A 19,995-nucleotide genomic window follows, 5' to 3' on the forward strand; every position below is an offset into this window, starting at 1 on the left:
GAAGGGAAAAGGGAAGGGAAAAGGGAAGGGAAAAGGGAAGGGAAAAGGGAAGGGAAAAGGGAAGGAAGAGGAGAGATGTTTGGGGAGGGGATGCTGGACTCTGAGAGGCACTGAGAGAGCAGAACCGTCCTTCCTGCTCTAGTTCAGGTTGCTGCAGCTCAGAGGAGTGACAAGAAAGAGCTACCTGACAAAGCAGCAGGCCGGGGCATGGCATATGCCCCAAAGCAAAGGCTGGTGGCTTCCTTGGGTTGGTTGTTGGGAAAGGGGCACCTGGCATACCAGGTCAGGATGCTGTCATGAACAAAAATCTCCCACATGAAGGAACATAGAAGATAATGAACTTTTTTCACACCTTCCCCAGTTCCGTTCCCTGAACAGGGTCTCCGAGTGCCTGTTCTCGCTGATAAACGGAGACGACATGTTTTCCACATTTGCGAAAATGCAGCAGAAAAGTTACCTGGTGTGGCTGTTCAGCCGAGTCTACCTGTACTCATTCATCAGCCTCTTCATATATATGATTCTGAGCCTTTTCATCGCGCTGATCACAGACACATACGAAACTATTAAGGTAGGTTTGTCAGAAGCCGGAGGCACTGCCTATCTACAACTGTGGCAGCACAGCTTGGTACTCAGAGGACATTGATGGGGTAGAGACACACAACTAAATTATAATAATCACGGAAAAGAAAAGAGTGAAGGAGAAGTGGAATTTCTAGAATGCTGAGCGCCTTGTTTCTCAGTATTTGTGTTAAGAAAATAAAAAAGTTCTTTTTTATTCATCCCTAGTTGTACTAAGGATCAAACCCAGGGCCTGGCCCATGTGAGGCAATCCCTGAGTCTTTGAACTTTATGTCTTCAACCATTAAGTACATTTTTTAATCTCTTATTAGACTAATACATGTCAGTAGGTATTGCATGTATAAAGTAGATGACATATGAGAGAGGCAATGTTCTGTGAGAGCACCTGTGGGAGATGAGGGATGCTCACTGAGAGCACCTGTGGGAGATGAGGGATGCTCACTGAGAGCACCTGTGGGAGATGAGGGATGAGAGATGCTCACTGGGAGCACCTGTGGGAGATGAGGGATGAGGGATGCTCACTGGGAGCACCTGTGGGAGATGAGGGATGCTCACTGCTTGGATCCTAGCCAAGCTCTGCTAATCTGATTCTAGCTGCCTGAACCAGATTTCACCCAAGGAACTTCCTTCACATTGGCTGGGAATTCATGGGGTTATAGGCAGCCTGGGAGTAGACATCATAGGATTTAAGCTGCATCTTGGCCACGTATTTCCCAAGTGAGGGTTACGGACAGGATTCACATGACTATGGGTCCAGGCAGACTGGGAGGAGTAAACACAGGACTACTGCAGAGTCCCGGGACCATTTAACTCCCATTTAGCCTGGGTGGCTCCAGAAGTGACAGGTCCTAAAATGCCTGGGAGCGCCCAGCTCTCCCTGGAGACACCCCTTCTACTGCCAGAGCTCCTCTCTGAGTCTGGAAGGCTACCGGAGAGGGCCCTAGTAATGAGGACTTTCCTATTCTGTGTAGCACTACCAGCAAGATGGCTTCCCAGAGACAGAACTTCGAAAGTTTATAGCGGAATGCAAAGACCTCCCCAACTCCGGAAAATACAGATTAGAAGATGACCCTCCGGGTTCTTTACTCTGCTGCTGCAAAAAGTAACTGTTGGGGTTCTCTGTGCTTGGGAGGAAAATACAGTGTGTGGCTGAGCCAGAGATTATTTGTGGTCACGCAACAGTATATGTCCAGATACTAGTATTCTGAGTTAAACAGCTATGACTTAGCAGGACCTGTTCATAGTTTTTGAAACTATTTCATGTCTTTTCTGCTTACATTAGAGTTTTTAAAATGACTGATTTGATGAGGGAAGCTAATGGGTCTTGGTCGCTGTAGGTCTTGAGTATGTTCTCTTTACCGCATGGCAAGCCTTGTGCCTGCACTGGAAATAAGCTTTCTCTTCTCAGCAACGTTGGATGACCCAGTTTCCCTCTCTGAGAGTTGGGATAATTATTACACACCAGACACCATGGAGTCTCTCCTTAAAGGAAGACAAGAACAATAGAGAGCCCCATCACAGCTGTGTGTGGGACGCTTGGCTCTGAAGGACAATCTTTATTTGATTCTCCTATTCATTTAGAAGCTTTCTGCTCTTCAGTGTTAAGGTACAAGATTGGAAGAGAGTCTATACACGGATGAAGTCCAAGTATACACCAAGGAGGCATTTGATTAAACTGTGATGGCTTTATTAGCATTCCAAGCAGCATTGGGGGAATTGGTGATACAACGTGTGTTCCATGGGCCTGTGCAGTCTCGGCAAACCCATTTGGGGGTCAGGATTTGTGGCTCTGTGGTTTGAAGTTCTAGAACCCATGTTCAAAAAATTAAATGAATATATGTAGCTTGAAAAGGCATAGAATTAGGCTCTACATTTTGTAGTTCTCTAATGGGAAATTATGGGGATTTTTTTGTGGTATAATATTTATTCTGTGTACTATTTATCCATGTGACATCAATTCAATTATGTATAATAATGACTTTACAAGGGCTCCTTTAAAAAAACAATAAAAATTTTAACACTTTAATGTTGCATTAGGGACATAATAAAGATACCTGCTTATTTTGTAATTTATTAGGATACAACATAAATTTTAAAACTGTGTTGATTATCTGAGAAGTCCTTATTGTTATTCTTCTTGCGATGTTTTAAGACTAACAATTGTATTTCATTGGAAACACAAAACCACTGAGCTAGGGCTGGGCCTGGAGTTGTTTCCCTGTGCATGCAGAGAAGAGAAAGCTAGCTATAGACTAACAGAATTGGAGAGCTCTGGGTTTAATGGAGAGAACCTGCCTCAATAAATTAAGTGGAGAGCAATTGTGAAAGACTCTTGACATCAACTGCTGGCCTCTACACATGTGTGCACATGCATACACACATGAACACATGCCAGATATATATCTCAGAAACTGAAAAAAATGTTAAGAGAAGTTAAAAGTTTTATGTAGTCAATACTAGGACATCCAGGGATACAAAAAGTGACTCTGTGGCCAAGCAAACAGACTAAAGAGGCGGGGTAGTGCAGTAAAGGCTGATCTATGGGGTGGGGTGGACTATAAGGTTAGATGTGTCTGTTAGAAGAGAGGGAATATCTAAATTTCATTATCCAAATATCTACTGGGAAATTAGAGAAGCGTGAGAACATGGAAAACTCTGGTAAGAAAAAAACCAAATCAGAGTGTCAAACAAGGAAGAGTAAATCCATAATAGAAAGTCAACCAACCCCCAAATGTTGTTTTGTTTTAAAGATCAGTAAAGTTAATAAGCCTCTAACTAAGGAAAGCAATGCAGACACAGGTATTCAGCATTGAAGGAAGGATCTCAATGGATTCCATGCATCGAATACGCAAGTACCCTTCAGTTGTCTGCACAGCTCGACAAACTGCACAGCATGGATCAATTCTTCCATGTTTTGGGTGGGTTCCCTAAAGGTTCTCCTGTTAGAAACTGAATTCGTCAGTGTTACCACAGTGGGAGCTGGACGTCTCATGGGAGGTGTTGGCATCACAGGCGTTGAGCCCTCAGGAACAGACTGATTTTTCTCATGGAATGGGTGAGTGTCCTGATTTCTCTCACGAGCCCCCACCAGAAGCTAATAATAAATTATCTGAGGCAAAACAAACGCTTCTCTTTTATGAGTTACTCAGCCTCAGGCATTCTGTCATAGCAACAGGAAGTGGGGGAAGAACAAGTAGTAGACTGTTGCTATGGCAACACTTGACTATGTTGAAACCGCAGTCCAACCCACTGTAGGCCCAGACTGCATCGGTTTTGAAGCGAGTGCTGGGAAAGGAGCTGGCTGTGAGAGTTACTCAGGGTAATTCTGCAGAGAGCTCAGGAAAACACGGAGCTAAGGGCGGTATGGGAGCAAAACGGTTGACGCTGTCACACCAACAGAACTGTGGGAAACGGAGGCCGAGGTGAGAAGGTTGTGTGTAGAAATGAGAATGTCTTCCAGGGAAACAGAGTGAAAGTCGTCCTATTACATCGCTGCAAGCACAGAGGCCATGTAAGCTCTTTCTGTCTGTAACTGGACTTAGGCCAATGTAGGCCGCAGGGCTCCTCAGACACTCCCAGTCATTCTTAACCACTGGGGAATGTAACAGAAAAGGGAGAGCTAACCCTGGAAGTCACAGGCAAGAAGGAAACATGGCACTGAAAATGGGAGAATTAGTAGCCTGGTCATGGAAGAGTTAGAAAAGCATGGTCAACAGATATCACCAAGTATATGGCTAAGCTGATGCTTGTGAGGCAGGTCTCACTCACCAAAACAATGGAGAAAGGCCCCGATGCTATTTCAGAAATCTTAGAGTCTGCCTCTCTCATCAAAGTCCAGAATCCTAGAGAGGGAGAGTGGCTTCAGGACTGGCTGGAGTATCTTCTGGGTCCTTATCACTCTGGTGGCCCAAGGATTCTGCTCCCTGCATCCCACTGTGGGCTCTGCTCAGTCTCAACCAGCTGTGCCTCGGGTGTATCCAGGTGTGCCTCTGTTCAAATCCGAAGCATCCAATCAGTAAGCCTGGGCTGCATGCTGAGTCTCAAGTGGGTCCAGCCACTGCCGGCCATTGCCAGCCACTGCTGGCCACCGCCGGCCACTGCCGTATCCGCCGCAGCAAATGGCACAGTAAGCAAATGCTGGCACTGCCCACTCGGCAGGTGAGTGGAATGCAGGTGTGGAGCCCTCCACTTAAACTTCAGAAGGACTATCTGGGAGCTGCACGGGGACCTGTCAGCATAGGAGATAGCAAACCTTGCAACAGGTCCGTGTCTGGGAGTGGGGCTGAGGGCTGCAGTTATTATTCCTAACATGACAAGCTACTTACAGTGCTGTGAAGACACCTCTGCCCCAAGGAGAGCAGCCATGTTAATTGAGCCCCAACAAATTGTGGGAGTGGAGCTGCCTGGAGTCTTGGGGGCCCACTCTCTACCCTGTACTTGGAGTGAAAGATGATTCTCGAGGTTTAAGATGTCATGTCTAATCTGTTGGGTGCCGTTCATCAGTTCATCCTGAGGTCCACTCTTGTCCTTGGGAGCGAGAGTGTCTACCCTAAGGCTGTCCTGCTTTTTCCTCCCAGAGGCGATGACTTCTCTTGATTTTACAGCTTCACGTTTGACAGGCATTTGTCTTGATGTCTTGTCTCAGATGACACAAGGGACTTTCTGGAGCTAGTTGAGACTTGGAGGTTATTGGGACAAATATATTTCCATAATGAGAAATCCATGACTGGGGAAGGGTATAGGTGAGAGGCTGTTTGAGTGTGTCTCCCCAAGATCCATGTGCTGGGAGCCTAGCCTGTGAGTGACATTTGGGCCCTGGGGATGGAGGGAGGCTTTGTGAGTGGATAAATGTTTTCCTTATGGGAAAGCTTGTCCCCTGTTCCTTTTCCTTTGTGTATGTCCCCCCTTTCCCTTCTGTTTTCTCACACGCTAAAGTGTTCACTTGAAGCCAAACAGATGCTGGTAGCATTCGTCTAGACTTTCGAAACCTGGGCCAAATGTAACTCTTTCCTTTATGAATTACCCAGTGATAGGCATTCCTGTTAGAGCAACAGAAGATGAACTAAGTCATACAAGGAATAAATTCACACAAGGGATTTTAGTTAGTTTGACATTTCTTTTCTTTTTTGCTTGCTTCCTTCCTTCCTTCTCTTGCTTTTTAACTTCTTCCTTTCTTTCCTTTCCTTTCCTTGTTTTTTTTTTTTTTTTTTTTTTTTTTTTTTTTTTTTTTTTTGTCTGGTTTTCTTTCCTCTTCAGGGAAGGCCACTCATCTCAGTAAAGATTTTAGCTATATAGGCCTGTTGCCTGGAACTTGATCTGTGACTAGCCTGGCCTCAAACTCACAGAGCTCTGCCTGCCTCTGTTCCTGCCTCTGCCTCGCAAATGCTGGGTTAAAGGTCTGTGTCAGCACAGCTACATAAGGATTTGAGAGTTTGAGTAAGGCAATATTTATTATGCAAATTGAATCAGCAATAATCTTTTAAAAAAAGAAGTGTGTGCTCTGCAAAAGGTGCCAACAGGAGAATAAGACAAGTAGGAGAAAATACTTGGAAAAAAAAACAAGCTAATGAAAGCAAATATAATATACACATAACTCAAAATTCAACAATAAGGAAACAGACTGCTCTTTTAAAGTAGATACAATAACTGGAGAAAGTGCCTTACTAAGGATGACATACAAATGGCAATGATATGAGGCCGATACTCAACATCACATGTCAGCAGGGAACTGCAAATGAAATCAACTCCCGCACCCCACTGTAACAGTCAGATTTCAAAACACCGAAAATCCCAAATGTTGGTGAGGCCATGAAGTCAAACAATCTTGTTTTTTACTGAGGAGAATTTGAAATGGACTGTAGGTGGTGCCTTACAAACTATATTTGCATATATTAGTAGGTAGTCCTAGCGCTTCTCGGCATCTATCCAAAGGATTTAGACACTTGCCCACATTAAACGACAAACAAAAATAGTGGTCACACAGATGCTTAAAGGAGCCCTCATCAAAATTTACAAGTGCAAGCAGCCAAGGTGCTCTTGGAGTGAGTGGATCAACGCCTGTGGTATGTCCATTCAAGAGGACATTATCATTGTTAAAAGGTAGTGAGTTAGCAGGTTATGAAGGGACATGGAAGAAGCTTAATTGGGTACTGTGAAGCAAAAGAAGTCACTGTGAAAATGCTACACATGGTAGCATTTCAACTGTATGGTGTTCTGGAAAAGGAAAAGCAGAGACAAAAGAAAAACCTGCAATTCCTAAAGGCTACAGTAGGTGGGGAGGTCGTGGAAGTCACACAGAGGGCTATCAGGTCGAATGTTCAGTCAGTTCCAGCTGCTATAACACAGTAACGATTCAGTATTTTAAACCAAGCAGTAAATGGTTATTTTTCACAGTTCTGGGAGGTAGAAGGTTCTCAAAGTCGAGGCACCGGCAGTGAAGCTGCCAGGTGCCAAGTGAGAGTATGTGTTCCGTTTTGCAGTTCAGCGGGTGCAGTTCAGATGGGTGACCCTGATGTGGGGGAGGCAGAGAACATGCGGGAATCCTCCGGGCCTTCTGATCAATTTCACTGTGAACCTGTGTCTGCTCTAAGAAACAAAATCTATTTTAAGGACTTAAAATAACATTTCCATAAGCTGAGAAATAGAACCACTCCCATTTCCCTCTTGTCTGTACCTGTTTTCACATCACACATCAGTTGTAACAGAGGCAGTGCCATCTATTAAGCCTAAAGCAACAGAGGGATCCACAAAGCCTAAAGCACTGCCCTTCTCCTAACACAAAGATCACCAAGCCCAGAGTTAAAGGCTATTTCTGCTGAGCTGGATTGCTTTCTGCAGAAAAGCTGAGTCATCCTTCCCTCCTACCATGAGTGAAGTTGAAGCACAGCAGAATTTGATACAGTAGATAAAACCGAGCTGCTGTGAAGGAGACAGAACACCCGTGGCTTTCAAGAGAAAACTTCTTTCCAGAGATCAGAGATGCTCAGGTCACAGAGATTGGTATTGGGTTGATTTTCCACCAACAAAGGGAAGACGTAGTCCAAGGAAGACTTAGTTCAGAGATTACACTGTTTAAAAACAACAAAAGATTAATATATAGAAAGTTCAAAGTTTACTTACTTCATATCATCAAAAAATCAGAAGGACATGAAGTCACACAAATAAAAAGCTCGTTTCCCTGTTATTTTACTGTGTTCTGTCTACACAGTGACTTCCCAATAGCGACTACTCTGGACCGCCTATTATAAAATTGTTGCAGGTCTACTATTATCGTGGCTCACATTTTCCAGATGACTTAAAAGAAAAAAAAATCCCCTTTAACATGGTAAATTCATGAAACTGTCGTAAGAAGGAAACCTGCAAGAGAAATCCATGACTGTGATTGGCAAACCTGAAATGTATGATGCACGGTACAGGGTTGAACAAAACACTCGTGTCGTTGGAAAGCTAAGACACAAGCCTTGAAGCACAGGTGCATAGAGCAAAAACCTGTGACTGAAACACCCAACACACAGAACAAAGCAATGTCTAGCGCTACCCAGTGACACATGAACCTGGATCCTCACTGGAAACAAGAGACTCTGGTGAACTAACCTCTGAGTGTTTTAACAGGGTTCCTGGAAACCGTAATTCATGTATTCCGGTGTGTGCAATAGCCCAAACTTTCAGCCATCTGATTCCAACGATTGTCCATCTTTCTTTTCTTCACCTCTTCTCTATCCAAAGCTCCTTCCTACATTTAGGTGGTCATTTTGGGGCCCTTGCTACTTTAAAGGCAGCATATGTGCCGCCTTGTGAGTAGCGTCTTCCTGGGGGAGTGGGGACAGAAGGAGGCACACAGTACTGCCTGGTCTCAGCGAGGCAGCTTGGGAGCCAGTGGGTGCCCGTGAGGATTGATACCCAGGACCCTCCTTTAGGAAGCTTCTGCTCTATTGTACTCTCTGAGAATTTACAGGGCTGGAGAGATGGTTAAGTCCTGTTCCCATCATCCACATTAGAAGGACTCAAGACTCCCTGCAACTCTTGATCTGGGGAATCCAACATCCCTTCTTGGTCCATCCAGACACCTGCACTCAGGTATACATTCTCACACATAGACACACCAGTATTATACATGTAACTAAAAATAAAATAAAGCCCCCTTTAAAAAAAGATTTTGCTTTCTGGTTATATTTCTACACTTACTTTTATTAAAATTTGAGACTGTGTGGTGTTGTGCAGGTCAGACTGGCCTGCACTTACGTTGTGATCCAAGCTCTTCTCCAACTCACTGCGATCCCCCTGACTCAGCCTCTAAAATACCAGGACCATAGTGCATCACACCCAAGCTTATTTTTAAATAGATGCTTTTATACTTATTTGAGATACAAGTTTCATTAGTTATAGCTATTTAGATAAATGTATCTTTAAATTTTATTTAAATTTTTTAATTAAAATATAATAACATTACTTTTCCCTTTCTTGTTGCTTCTCCAACCCCTCCTGTGTCTCTCTCACTCCCTCTCAAGTAGGTGACCTCCTTTTGATTACTATATATCTTGTTGAGAATACTTTAGTATGGCTTTTGTATATAGGATTTCAGGGCTGACCACTTGACATTGGATATTGGATACATTTGCACGACTGCTCAGGGAATGCCTTGGAAGAGGGGACAGAAGGGATTTACTAACCAGAATGCTAAACGTCAGTTATGAGACCCCCATCTCCTAGAAATGACAAGGACCTCATACCTAGATAAATGTATCTTTTACAACTACCTAGGAAAAGGCATATTTTCTCCACTGGTAAGACTGTTTCTAGATTGTCACAGGTGGGAATCTGTTTAGAGAAACACTTGCCGATGAAGAAAGTTACTGGACACCAGCAACTGTTTTAAGGACCTGTCTTGTCAGTGGGTGGATATATATATAAGAAGAAAGGTTTTGGAGTGTCCAAGACCTAAATAGAAAGATTTTGTCTGCTGGTGGCTGTTTATGTGACTTGGGAGTAGTAACAAATGTCTCTGAACACATTCTCTCTCTCTCTCTCTCTCTCTCTCTCTCTCTCTCTCTCTCTCTCTCTCTCTCTCCCTCTCTCCCTCTCTTGTGTGTGTGTGTGTGTGTGTACCCCACACATAGATATCACTGATGACTTGCGGAAACCAGAGGACTTGCTGGAATGGATTCTCTCTGTCCACCCCATGATTCTGGGGTCAAACCCAGGACTGGCTACATTGGGGGGGGCGGGGCGGGCAGTGTACAGAATCCTGAGCATGAAGGTACAGTGGGTACTGTGACTTTTCAGGCAGACTTTCTCAGATTTTCCATACCCAGTAAGCATATTTCCTAAAAGAAATTTGGAAAAACAAAAACAAACAAAACAAGCATTTTTACCCAGTAGTTTTGGGAAGGTGACTTTTTAAAAAAAAAAGAGTAGATTTGGAAGGGTGGGTGTGGGGCAGAATATTCCTCAACACCAGCAGCCCTTGTGAGGTGCAGGCAGGAGGACCAGGTTCAAGGCCAGCGTCAGCTTCATAGCAAGTTGGAGGCCAGTCTCAGTTAGTTATATGAGGTTGTCTAAAAAAACCCCCCAAAAAACAAAAAACCAAAACAGAACAAAACAAAAACCTTACACAAAGGGTCCACAAGGCTCTGTCCAGCTCTTTCTACATAATCCTCTACAAACTGTCCTTTGCCCCAGCTAAACCTGGTGACCTTTCGAACACTTCCTAATGCACAGAGCCTGGGAATTTAGGGGTTTGGTCAGTGCCACTGCATGGTGAAGACAGGAGCCTCTGAGCCGGTTCTGTCCAAAAGGCCCTGCTAGCTTCAGGGTGGGTACCGTAGCCAGGTTCATAGAGACCAATTGTCTTGAAGCCCCTGCTTTCAGGCAACAAGGGGGAAGGGCATAGAGGCCGCCGGGGTGGGCTGCTCTGGGCTACTCAGGGGTCAAGCAGACAGGCTGCAGAAAGCTGACTTGGTGGCTGGGGCTGGGGTCTTGCTTTCCACATGCTTGCCCTGTCATCCTAACTACTTAGGGAGTTATCAGAATAACGACTCCTTAGTGAAGAAACCCATCCCCACGAACTTATTGATTCCTAGAGGGAGGAGCTGCAATGTTTGCATCCGGTAGATCTCAGTACCAACACTTTACTTGTCCAAAAGCCCAGCATTGGTAGCACGTGCTTGTAATCCTAGTACTCAGGAGGCTGAGGCCGGAGGATTGCTCTGATTGCCAGTGTGGGCCACATAGTGAGCTCAAAAGAAATGCAATGAACTTTTGAAGGAGTCAGAGGTCTGGGGGCGGGGGTGGGGTGGTGGGGTGGGGAATGGGGCGGGAGGGAGGAGGTCAGGACGGCCAGGGGGGCGGGGTGGACGACGGGCGGCCTCATAGCAGGCTTTCCGGACGACTTCCCTTTATAAAGGCGTCCACTCCACCTGCATCTCGCAGACACCCGCAAGCGGAGCCGGGTGTGAGGACCGTGGGGACTGAGGGAATTTAGGGTCGCGCCATGCCCGGAGACGAGGAGACGCTGGACCTGCCTGCGTGGAACCGCGTCCCGGACCTGACTTGGGGTCCCCACCACAGGTGGGTACTCCCCCAGTGCACCATGTCTGGTGGTCGTCTGGTTCCAGCGTCCCCTCCTTCTGGAATATCTCCCGCCGAGAAGGTGTCCCTGCGCGCACACGTGGATCCCATTCTGCCTCGGATCCAGGCTCTCGGCTACGTAGCAAAAGTCCTTCGTGACAGCGCCCTGGGTCGCCCAGCGTTGAAGGAAGTCAGCGGCCGAGGGTGGGGACGCGGGGGCGTGGCGGGAGGACAGGGCCACGCGTAGCGACCAGGGTGCATACAGCCGCTTTTCAGCAAAGTCCCGGGGCTGAGATCAGAGCGCTGGCTGGAAGGGTAAGAGGCTTTGATCCCCTAAGGCTTTCATTTGGGGGCCACTGTTCCTCAGGGCAAGGAATGGGTCTAGCTTTCCGGGAGCCCTGGAAAGTTCTGAAGGAGGACGCCTGGTCCTGAAACTGACGGTTTTCCCAGGCAAGAGACCGGGAGAGACAGAGAGGGATCAGATGTTTTATGACTTTTGTTTGTGTGTGTGTGTGTGTGTGTTTCTTTCCTGGAGACAGGACTCTGAAAAGATCCTGGTTTGTTCTACCCTAGAGTTCTTGCTACCCCGGGCAGGCTAATGCTAACTGCTTGCACTCAGTTAAAAATGAGGCTGATTGTTTGCCTTTCGGAACAAACCGACTTTTTCTTAGGTGGGAGGGTTGCGGTGTGGTCAGCCCTGGTTTCCCCAGCTCTATGAAAAGGCGTTCAGTCAAGCCAGGTGGCTCTGCCAAAGCGACCTCTCCTGAGTCTGAATGTCTGCAGCAGCGCAATTGAGCCGGGGAGGTGAGGACAAAGTGGCCTTTGGCTCCTGCTTGCTGCTCTTAAAACAAATAGTGGCGGGCTGTTAAAGTTTTCTAAGGGAGCAGGGAGCGGCCTCTCCTTCCTAGCAGGATGTTCTTGAAGCCAGCAAGGAAACTGAGCCATAGGGAAGTTAGTCTATGATGGCTACCTGAATGGATGATTTTCTGCAAGGGTGGCATAGACTTCTCCGACCTTCAAAAGACCAGTTTTGAACTATAAAACCATGTTGGTGGGGCTATAGAGGTGTTTTCTTTTTTGTTTGTTTGTTTTTGTTTGTTTGTTTGTTTTTGAGACAGGGTTTCTCTGTAGAGCCCTGGCTGTCCTGGAACTCACTCTGTAGAACAGGCTGGCCTCGAACTCAGAAATCCTCCTGCCTCTGCCTCCCAAGTGCTGGGATTAAAGGCATGTGCCACCATGCCCAGCCAGAGATGTTTTCTTGCAAGCTCAAAGAACACTGTTGGAGCCAGGTGAAAGTACTTGGGACCTGTAAGCCCAGTGCACAACAGGCAGGAGACAGGAGGACTCCCCCAAAGTTCACTAGCCAGCCAGTCAGCCCTAATTTCAGAGCTCCAGGCCAGTGAGAGACGTTGTCTCACAGGAGGTCTGTGTTGTTCCTGAAGATGACACCCACAGTTGTCCCCACATGCACAACACATGTGCATGCATGTGCAAGTACACAAATACACGCGCATCCACGAAAAGAAAACACTGGAGCAACTTTGAGAACCGTGACCAGTTGTGAACGACCCACCAAAATGCCTGCTGTCATGCAACATGCAAACTCCGTGTCTGAAAGTAGAGAAGGCTATTTCTAATAGACCACATGGACCTACTCTTCTGTTTTACCCTGAATGTTCGTCCTAAACACTAAGGAGCAGATGCCTCTGGTTTACATGCCCACTGTCTTCTGGCTGTATTCATGTTAGGCGAGATACATAACCTTAAGAGTTATTTTTATTTGACTTTTGTTTTTCGTTTGGGGCTTAAATGATTTTTTTTAATGTGTTCTGTGTCATCCAAAGTGTGCATTGCTAAAGGACACAGACTTGCACGTGCACAGAAATGGCTTTTGGAGGCTTGTAGATGTGACATATACCATAGGCAGGTGGATGGCTGTCCAGTACTGGTAGGAAGAGAGGACTGTGGTGTTGTAAAGTGTGGACGGAAGAGAGATGATGCAGAGGTGGGGGAAATACCCATGGATGCAAATTCTGATATTTTATGTACAAGGGGCCAAGGATGCAGCTCTCTCTGGAAATGAGCACAAAGTTTGCACTATCAACAGCTGCTTATGTTGTTCTTGATACTGTCAGCCAACAGCACACACCTGGGGAGGTTTGATGGGTTTTCCAAGCAGAGTATGAATTCTGCTAGGATTTTTGCTCATCTTCCAGGACACATAAATCTCAGGAGACATTCAATGCTTGAACCTTTCCCTGGAAACACCTTTCTCGTTCAGCAAGCCTTTCCTACGCCAGGTTCTATGGCCAGGATCTGTCTAAAAACAGGCACCTCTTATGTAACCCCCTAAATGGGGACTTTCACATTCGCTTCTCTTAAGGAGGATGGTTTTTATTTTAACAAAATGTAGCAACGCTGAAGTCTGCCAACAAAGCCAGAAGACTTGGGACACATTTTGAACAAAAACGGAAGTCAGGGATGAATAGATTTAGAGCCAAGCTCTCTCTCTGCTCAGTGGCTCCCCTGTCGATGACACGAAACCCAAATTAAGACTGTTTTTGAAGCCTAGTGAAAAAAAAATATCACCACCAACAACCAGGTGGCTTCTTGTGGTTATGGTTTGTGAATAAAAACAGTCGCCAAAGAAAACCAATTTGGCCCTAAGAACTGAAGTGAGCCGCTCTCTTCAGCTGGGGCTTGGCGTTGAAGGTCTGAATATCACCTCTGAAGTGGGAAAGCCCTGTGTGCCCCATCCGGAGAATAGGAACTTTGTTTCCAAAAGTTTTTTTCTTTTAATTATTATTTATTTTTATTTTGTGTGTAAGTGTGAGTGTGTGTGTGTGTGTGTGTGTGTGTGTGCTGTGTGTGTAAGTGCCCATAGATGCCAGAAGGGGGCTTCTTACCCTTGGAGCTAGAGTACCATGTGGTTGTGAGCTGTCTGAAGGGGATGCCAGACCCCATCCCCAGGGCCTGTAGAACAACAGCAAGCAAGCACTTCTAACCTCAGAGCCACTGTTACTGTCTTAGACACTAACAAAAGCACAACACAGCATGGAGCACTCTGTTCAGCATGGAGCACGTGTTGATGAGTGTCATTTGCTTCTGCAGTTATTTGCATTTCCCCTCTTTGTGAGGTCTTTTTGGACCATTCTGCTGCAGAACCTTTGTTCTGGTTTGAGTCTCATCGCTGCTCTTTCTGCCCCTAGAGGAGAGTCTGCTTTGTAGACACAGCGGGGTCTAATTCCTCTCCTCTCAGATGGCTGGCTTCACCTCCTCTCTTTCAAAAGCTGCTGGGCAGTTGGTGGTGCATGCCTTTAATCCTAGCACTTGGGAGGCAGAAGCAGGCAGATTTCTGAGTTCAAGGCCAGCCTGATCTACAGAGTGAGTTCCAGGACAGCCAGGGCTACACAGAGAAACCCTGTCTCAAAAAACAAACAAACAAACAAACAAAAAAGTTGCTTTTATTTATTCTTTCTTTGAAATACATCTTTATGATTTCAGCTAAAATTTGATTTCTGCCAGGTAGTAATTTATCAGGCCAAAAATTATGGAACATTGTTGTTGATGTCCTAATTCTTGAAGACCTGTTGTTTAAATGACGGACATTTAAAAGAAAATTATATTGTCTACTACAGCTAGAGAGATTTGCTAGAGATTTACCTGTGGCCCACCAAGAGACTCGGGAGCACAGTTTTGTGAAGGCTTGTTGCTAATTAAGGAACTAGGCATCTTGACACTTGTAACTAATGTTGCAAGAGAGCTGTCTGCTGGACACTGGAATCAGCTACCCGTTGAAAATTTAGGAAAGAGAAGGACAGTCAGGGTACACCATCACTACAGCCAACACTCGAGGCTGCTCAGCTTTTAGAGCCTGTAGTGCTGACAAGAGGCAACCCCCCGCTTCCTGTGGGCCCCAGGGGACCAGTGTGGCTTGCTGAGAATAAGCACTTTGGACACATGTGGCTCTACTTCTGATTCCCGGCAGTCTTAGGCAACAGGGAGGGCAGGGATGTCTTCATAGGAAGTCAGTGACACAGCTGTCTTCAGGGAAATTCCTGAAAATTCTTCTTGCTCATCTTTTGCGAGAGCACTAACGGGTACCTACTGAGAAGTCCTTCAGTCTTTTTCCAGGGCTCTTCCTGGGATCGGAGTGACCACGTGGTTTGTCTTTTTCAGAATGAGAAGGGACCCAGAGAATCACAGTTAACTTCTCTTAGAAGACTAGGAATCCATGTCTAATCTAATTTCACAAGGAAATTAGATCATAATAAGAAATGGAGTGAAAAATTGGTGGGAGTTCTCAGGAGGCAGCCAGAGTCTTCACGTGCTGGACTGGCCGTCTGACACTCACCCAGGCCCACATGGCCACTGCTGTGGGAACCCTGCTTTGCCCTTTCAGACTTACCTTCCCCAAGTCTGTCCTCTCACCCAGTACACATGAAATCTGGGCAAGGCAGTGCCTAGTTCCCTGATATACATCAGGTGCCTTTATTTTAACTCGTGATAGTAACTAGATAATTCTCATGTTAATCACTGACACTGAAGAAAATACAGAAAACACGGAAAAAGTGAAATCAGGTGGGAAACACGTCCAGACACTGCCGGGGAGCACACTGCTGCCCAGACACTGCCGGGGTGCTTACTGCTTTTTCAGATTTTGTTTCTTAGCTCTAGATGTTTGAAAATGTTGAAATATGAACATAAAGACAGACTTTAAAAAGAATATTATGCTATATTTGTCTTATAATTTAAAAAATGTAACAATGTAACAGGCATTTTCAAGTTTATACACAGTCACAAGTCTGATTGCAATGAACTTTTTTATAGTCATCTTAATAGATAGCTATATTAAAATTTGCAGGAAAATCCATAAAACCTTGGTTCCTTGATCATACAAATGCTCATAGATAATGGATAGATTGAGTTTTAATTCTCACATTTCTTCCAATCGAGCGTCCCCTGTCTTTGATAAATAAGGGCTAGGATGGATTTCTGACAACCTGACTGTACAGGATGTTAGGAGTTAATGCCCATTTGCTTGTCAGACTCTTTGCCTGTAGCTGTATTGAGCTTTCTTTTTCTCATAGTTTTGCTTGTGAGCCTAGCTTTTAATAGCTGAGCCATCTCTCCAGTCTGAGCTGTCTTTTTCTTATTAATAGTTTGGGCTATTTGTAACCCAGTATCTCGTGCAGACCTTCTCTGAGCCTGCCTTTTGACTCTGCTTGTGTGTGTTAGTGTCTGCATGTGTGTGGGAGTGTGTGTATGTGTACATGCATGTATGTGTGTGAACATGTGTGTGTGTGCACATGTGTGTGTAATCCTGCTATGAACATCAGGCGTCTTCCTGAGCTGCTCTAAAATTTTTACTTATTGAGGAAGAGTCTCTCATTAAAATAATTTTTAATTACAAATTTAAACCAGTTCCATTTCTTGTGTCTGGTTATTCAGCTTGCCCCTGATCCCCTACTTCTGCTTCCAGAGAGCTAGGATTACCGATGCTTCTCATACCTGCTTGACTTTTGTGAAATTCTGGGAATATATATATATATATATATATATATATATATATATATATATATATATATATATGTGTGTGTGTGTGAGTATGTATGTGTGTGTGTATATATATATATATATATAGTCATTCTATGTATATAATATCATTATATATATGTATATATATAAACCATCTCTCTCTATAGTGTCATTCTGTATATTTAGTGTCATTATATATATAGTCATTCTATAATATATATATATATATGAACCATCTCTCTCTATAGTGTCATTCTGTATATTTAGTGTCTATATATATATATACATATATATATGAAAATCATCTATCTATCTAGATGGTTCATCTACTGATTTTATATTTTTAATGCACTTAATTTTTTCTCTATTTTTGTATTTCATTTCTGGAAGGATTCTTTGGCCCAAAGAACAAGCCACAGTGCTAATAATTTATCAAGTCGATTCTATTAAAAAAAAAAAAGCAGGACCCAATGAATAAAATAAAGAAGCATTTCTGCCAGCAAATCAGGCACCTAACTACCTAGAAACTTCTAATCATAATCTAAGCATGGCTTTATTATTCTGCTCAGTTCATTCAACTTTTCGACTTTCTAGTGTTATGTCACTAGCACTACTGTTGTTGTGATTTGATTTTCAAGGACACCAGCTGAGGAAAAGTTTATATAGCCAGAGTGGTTGCCTCATGCATTGATTCCTTTCATTTCTTCCAAGTGATAGTCGTTGAATACCTACTGTGTGTCGGGTAGTCTGATGTGTGTTGTCAGATACAATGGAGTGGGGCTTGAGGAAGCTCTCATGGGAAAACTAGTTGTGACATTGAGTCCGAGGAGGTTAAAGGCATATAATAAAAACCAGAAAGGCCACATGCACCGAGCACAAGTAGCAAAGCCACTCTAGCTGTAATCTTTGCCATTAGGGAGGCTGAGACAGGAGGAGCTCTACTTGGAGACCTGCCTGGTAACAGGGTGAGTTTAAGGCTAGTGTGGGCTACGTAGTAAGACCCTATGTAGGAATAAAAAGTAAAAAGATGGTTTAGATTACAGCCTAGTGGGAGAGCTCTTACTTACCGTGTTTAAGGGTCAAGGTCCAGAACCCAGTCCTGCAAGGAAAAAACCCAAAGGCCAGTCTAAAAAAGGTGGCATGTGAGCCGGGTAAGGGCAAGAAGGACCCAGATATGCAAAGAGCTCAGAAATAGCAAGTGTAAACCCCCAGGCTTGGGGGATGCTCCAGGGCCAGAGCTACTCTAGTGAGGAAGCAGAGTGGGGCGTGGGGAGAAGTGGGCTGGAGTCTTGTGAGCAAGGCCAGGAAGTGGTAGGAGGTCTGTGCTAGTTCTGAGACGAGGAGAAAGTCCGGGAGGGGTTTGCAGCTGGAAAGTGAAGGAAATGCATGCGTGTCATCACTTTAAAGGTGACTGAGTCCTCTAAAGTGCTTCCCTTTAGCTGAGATGTGGAACCCTAGGAAGCCACCCCTCTCATTGGGTGAGAGAGAATGGCTTGGAGCAGGGAGGCTGCAGTAGGAGCAGAGCTAAGCTGAGGGAAGACTTGCCAGACTGTTCCCAGAGTGATGCTTCTCAGTGGTACCACCTCTAACTGACACCCTGGCTCCTGCTTCATACCTCCAATTAGGCCACGTCCAGGGCCTAGGGTGGCTCTCCAATGGAACCGGCAAGGAACCACAGAACTGCCAGGATGGGTGTCACAGGTGGCTGCACTGAGGAGGCCGGAGGCCGGTGGAGGAATACGGGCAGGTTCCGTATTCTTCTAGACACATGGGTGGAATTTCCAAAAGGACGGGGTGATGGAAGCTGAGGGGATGCGGTGGGTGGGGGGAAGAGGTAGGGGAGGGAGGGAGAGGTGGGGGAGGAAGCAAGGGAAAGAGAGAAGTGAGAGGAGGAGAAGAGGAGAGAATCAGGGGGAGGGGGAGGGAGGGAAGCACCACTAAGCGCAGAGTGTTGAAGGGCACAGGATCGGAGAAGCTCTCTAGAGTAAAGGAGAGGTAACAGAAGAGCCACTACATGCCCTGCCCTTTACAAGTCAGATAGAAGAGGAACAGCAAGGAGACTGAGGTAGCCTGGTGTCATGGGAAGGAAGCCAAAAACTGAAATGTTCCAGAAGTTGAGGGAAGGGCTGTGCCACCTGCTGCTTAGCCACCAACACAGTGCAGGGGGATCTGCAGGGCATTTACTCTGAGCTTCATGGAGCAAGAGAGCTGGGACCAGTTGTGTGGGGCCTACTTTATGGTGGCTGTCGCAGCAACTTCAGGAAAGGAGGTTTTGTTTTGGCTCATGGTTGAGGTTACAGTGCATCATGGCGGGGAAGTCAAGGCAGCAGGAATGTGAGGAAGCCAGCCTCCTGGTGTCGCAGTGAGGAAACAGAGATGAATCCTGGTGCTCAGCTCACGGTCTCCATTTTGTTCCGCCTGGGCCCTGAGCCTGGGGAGCCACATTTAGAGTGGGTTTTCCCACCTCAATGAACTCCTCACAGGCAGGCTGAGGGTTCTCTCCTGGGTTGTTCTAGATACGTGACCTGTGGTTTCTTTTCTTCTCGTTTTGATTACACGAGAGCATGAAGTCTCCTGAATTCACGCATTAGGTACTTTGTCCAGCTTTCATGTATTTTCCAATGAAGTCAATGAACTTCTGCCCTCTGTCCCTGATCATGCTATACGCCATCAGTTTATTCTATATAGGCCATCAGTTTAAGAAATACTAACTGGGTATCAAGAAAACTACAAACTGGGAAGACGGAAGACGAACTTTCAGAAAAATTTCAATAATGTATATACATTTAAACATTTCCTGTGTGATACGTTTGAACCCAAATGACCTTTATTTTTCTCCAAATATTTTTTTAGATATTACTTTTAAATTTGCACGAAATTTGTTTCAAAAAGCTTTTGGATCTTGAATATTTATTATGTCAACTAACATTTTCTTCTGTATTTTCATCATCCAATCAATTGGTCTTACCTCACTGATGCTTTCCTGTATCTGCAGCTTGCATGGCTTCGGGGAGGGGGAGCTTTTTCCGAGAGTTAAACGTGTCTTTCTTCCCACTAATCCTTCCCAGTATTAGAAACATTGTAACATCTGGATTTGTTAAGCAACCAGTCTGGAAGTTTACTGTAGTTCAGACAAATCTTGGTGAGTTTCACTTTCAGATTTGGCTACTTTTTATTATCTTGGTTCTTCAAAAACTTTGTTGCTTTTCCTGTCTTTTTTTGTGGCTTTGCTTGAGGTGAGTCTCTCTCTCTCTCTCTCTCTCTCTCTCTCTCTCTCTCTCTCTCTCTCTCTCTGTCACTGTCTGTCTGTGT

At 45.1% G+C, this 19,995-nt stretch overlaps 2 protein-coding genes across 6 annotated transcripts in view; both read left to right on the forward strand.

The window, feature by feature from the left end:
• The window catches only part of Mcoln3 (mucolipin 3), a 28,214-nt gene extending 25,563 nt beyond the window's left edge, over positions 1 to 2,651 (forward strand). For 3 of the 4 annotated variants that reach the window (XM_029474888.1, XM_029474887.1, XM_029474889.1), the window contains exons 12-13: positions 362 to 568; positions 1,551 to 2,647. In XM_029474888.1, the coding sequence (XP_029330748.1) occupies positions 362 to 568; positions 1,551 to 1,685 (342 nt within the window). In that variant the 3' untranslated portion in view covers positions 1,686 to 2,647. Of the gene's footprint in view, positions 1 to 361; positions 569 to 1,550 lie in introns of all 4 variants that reach the window. The other variant, XM_021158444.2, reaches the window with a different exon arrangement.
• An 8,320-nt stretch (positions 2,652 to 10,971) lies between these two features.
• Positions 10,972 to 19,995, forward strand: part of Mcoln2 (mucolipin 2) — a 43,485-nt gene continuing 34,461 nt past the window's right edge. The window contains exon 1 of one of the 2 annotated variants that reach the window (XM_021158221.1): positions 10,972 to 11,145. In XM_021158221.1, the coding sequence (XP_021013880.1) occupies positions 11,069 to 11,145 (77 nt within the window). In that variant the 5' untranslated portion in view covers positions 10,972 to 11,068. Of the gene's footprint in view, positions 11,146 to 11,314; positions 11,461 to 19,995 lie in introns of those variants that run through there. The other variant, XM_021158222.1, reaches the window with a different exon arrangement.

Source organism: Mus caroli, chromosome 3, assembly GCF_900094665.2.
Source record: "Mus caroli chromosome 3, CAROLI_EIJ_v1.1, whole genome shotgun sequence".
In the NCBI taxonomy this organism is placed as follows: domain Eukaryota; kingdom Metazoa; phylum Chordata; class Mammalia; order Rodentia; family Muridae; genus Mus; species Mus caroli.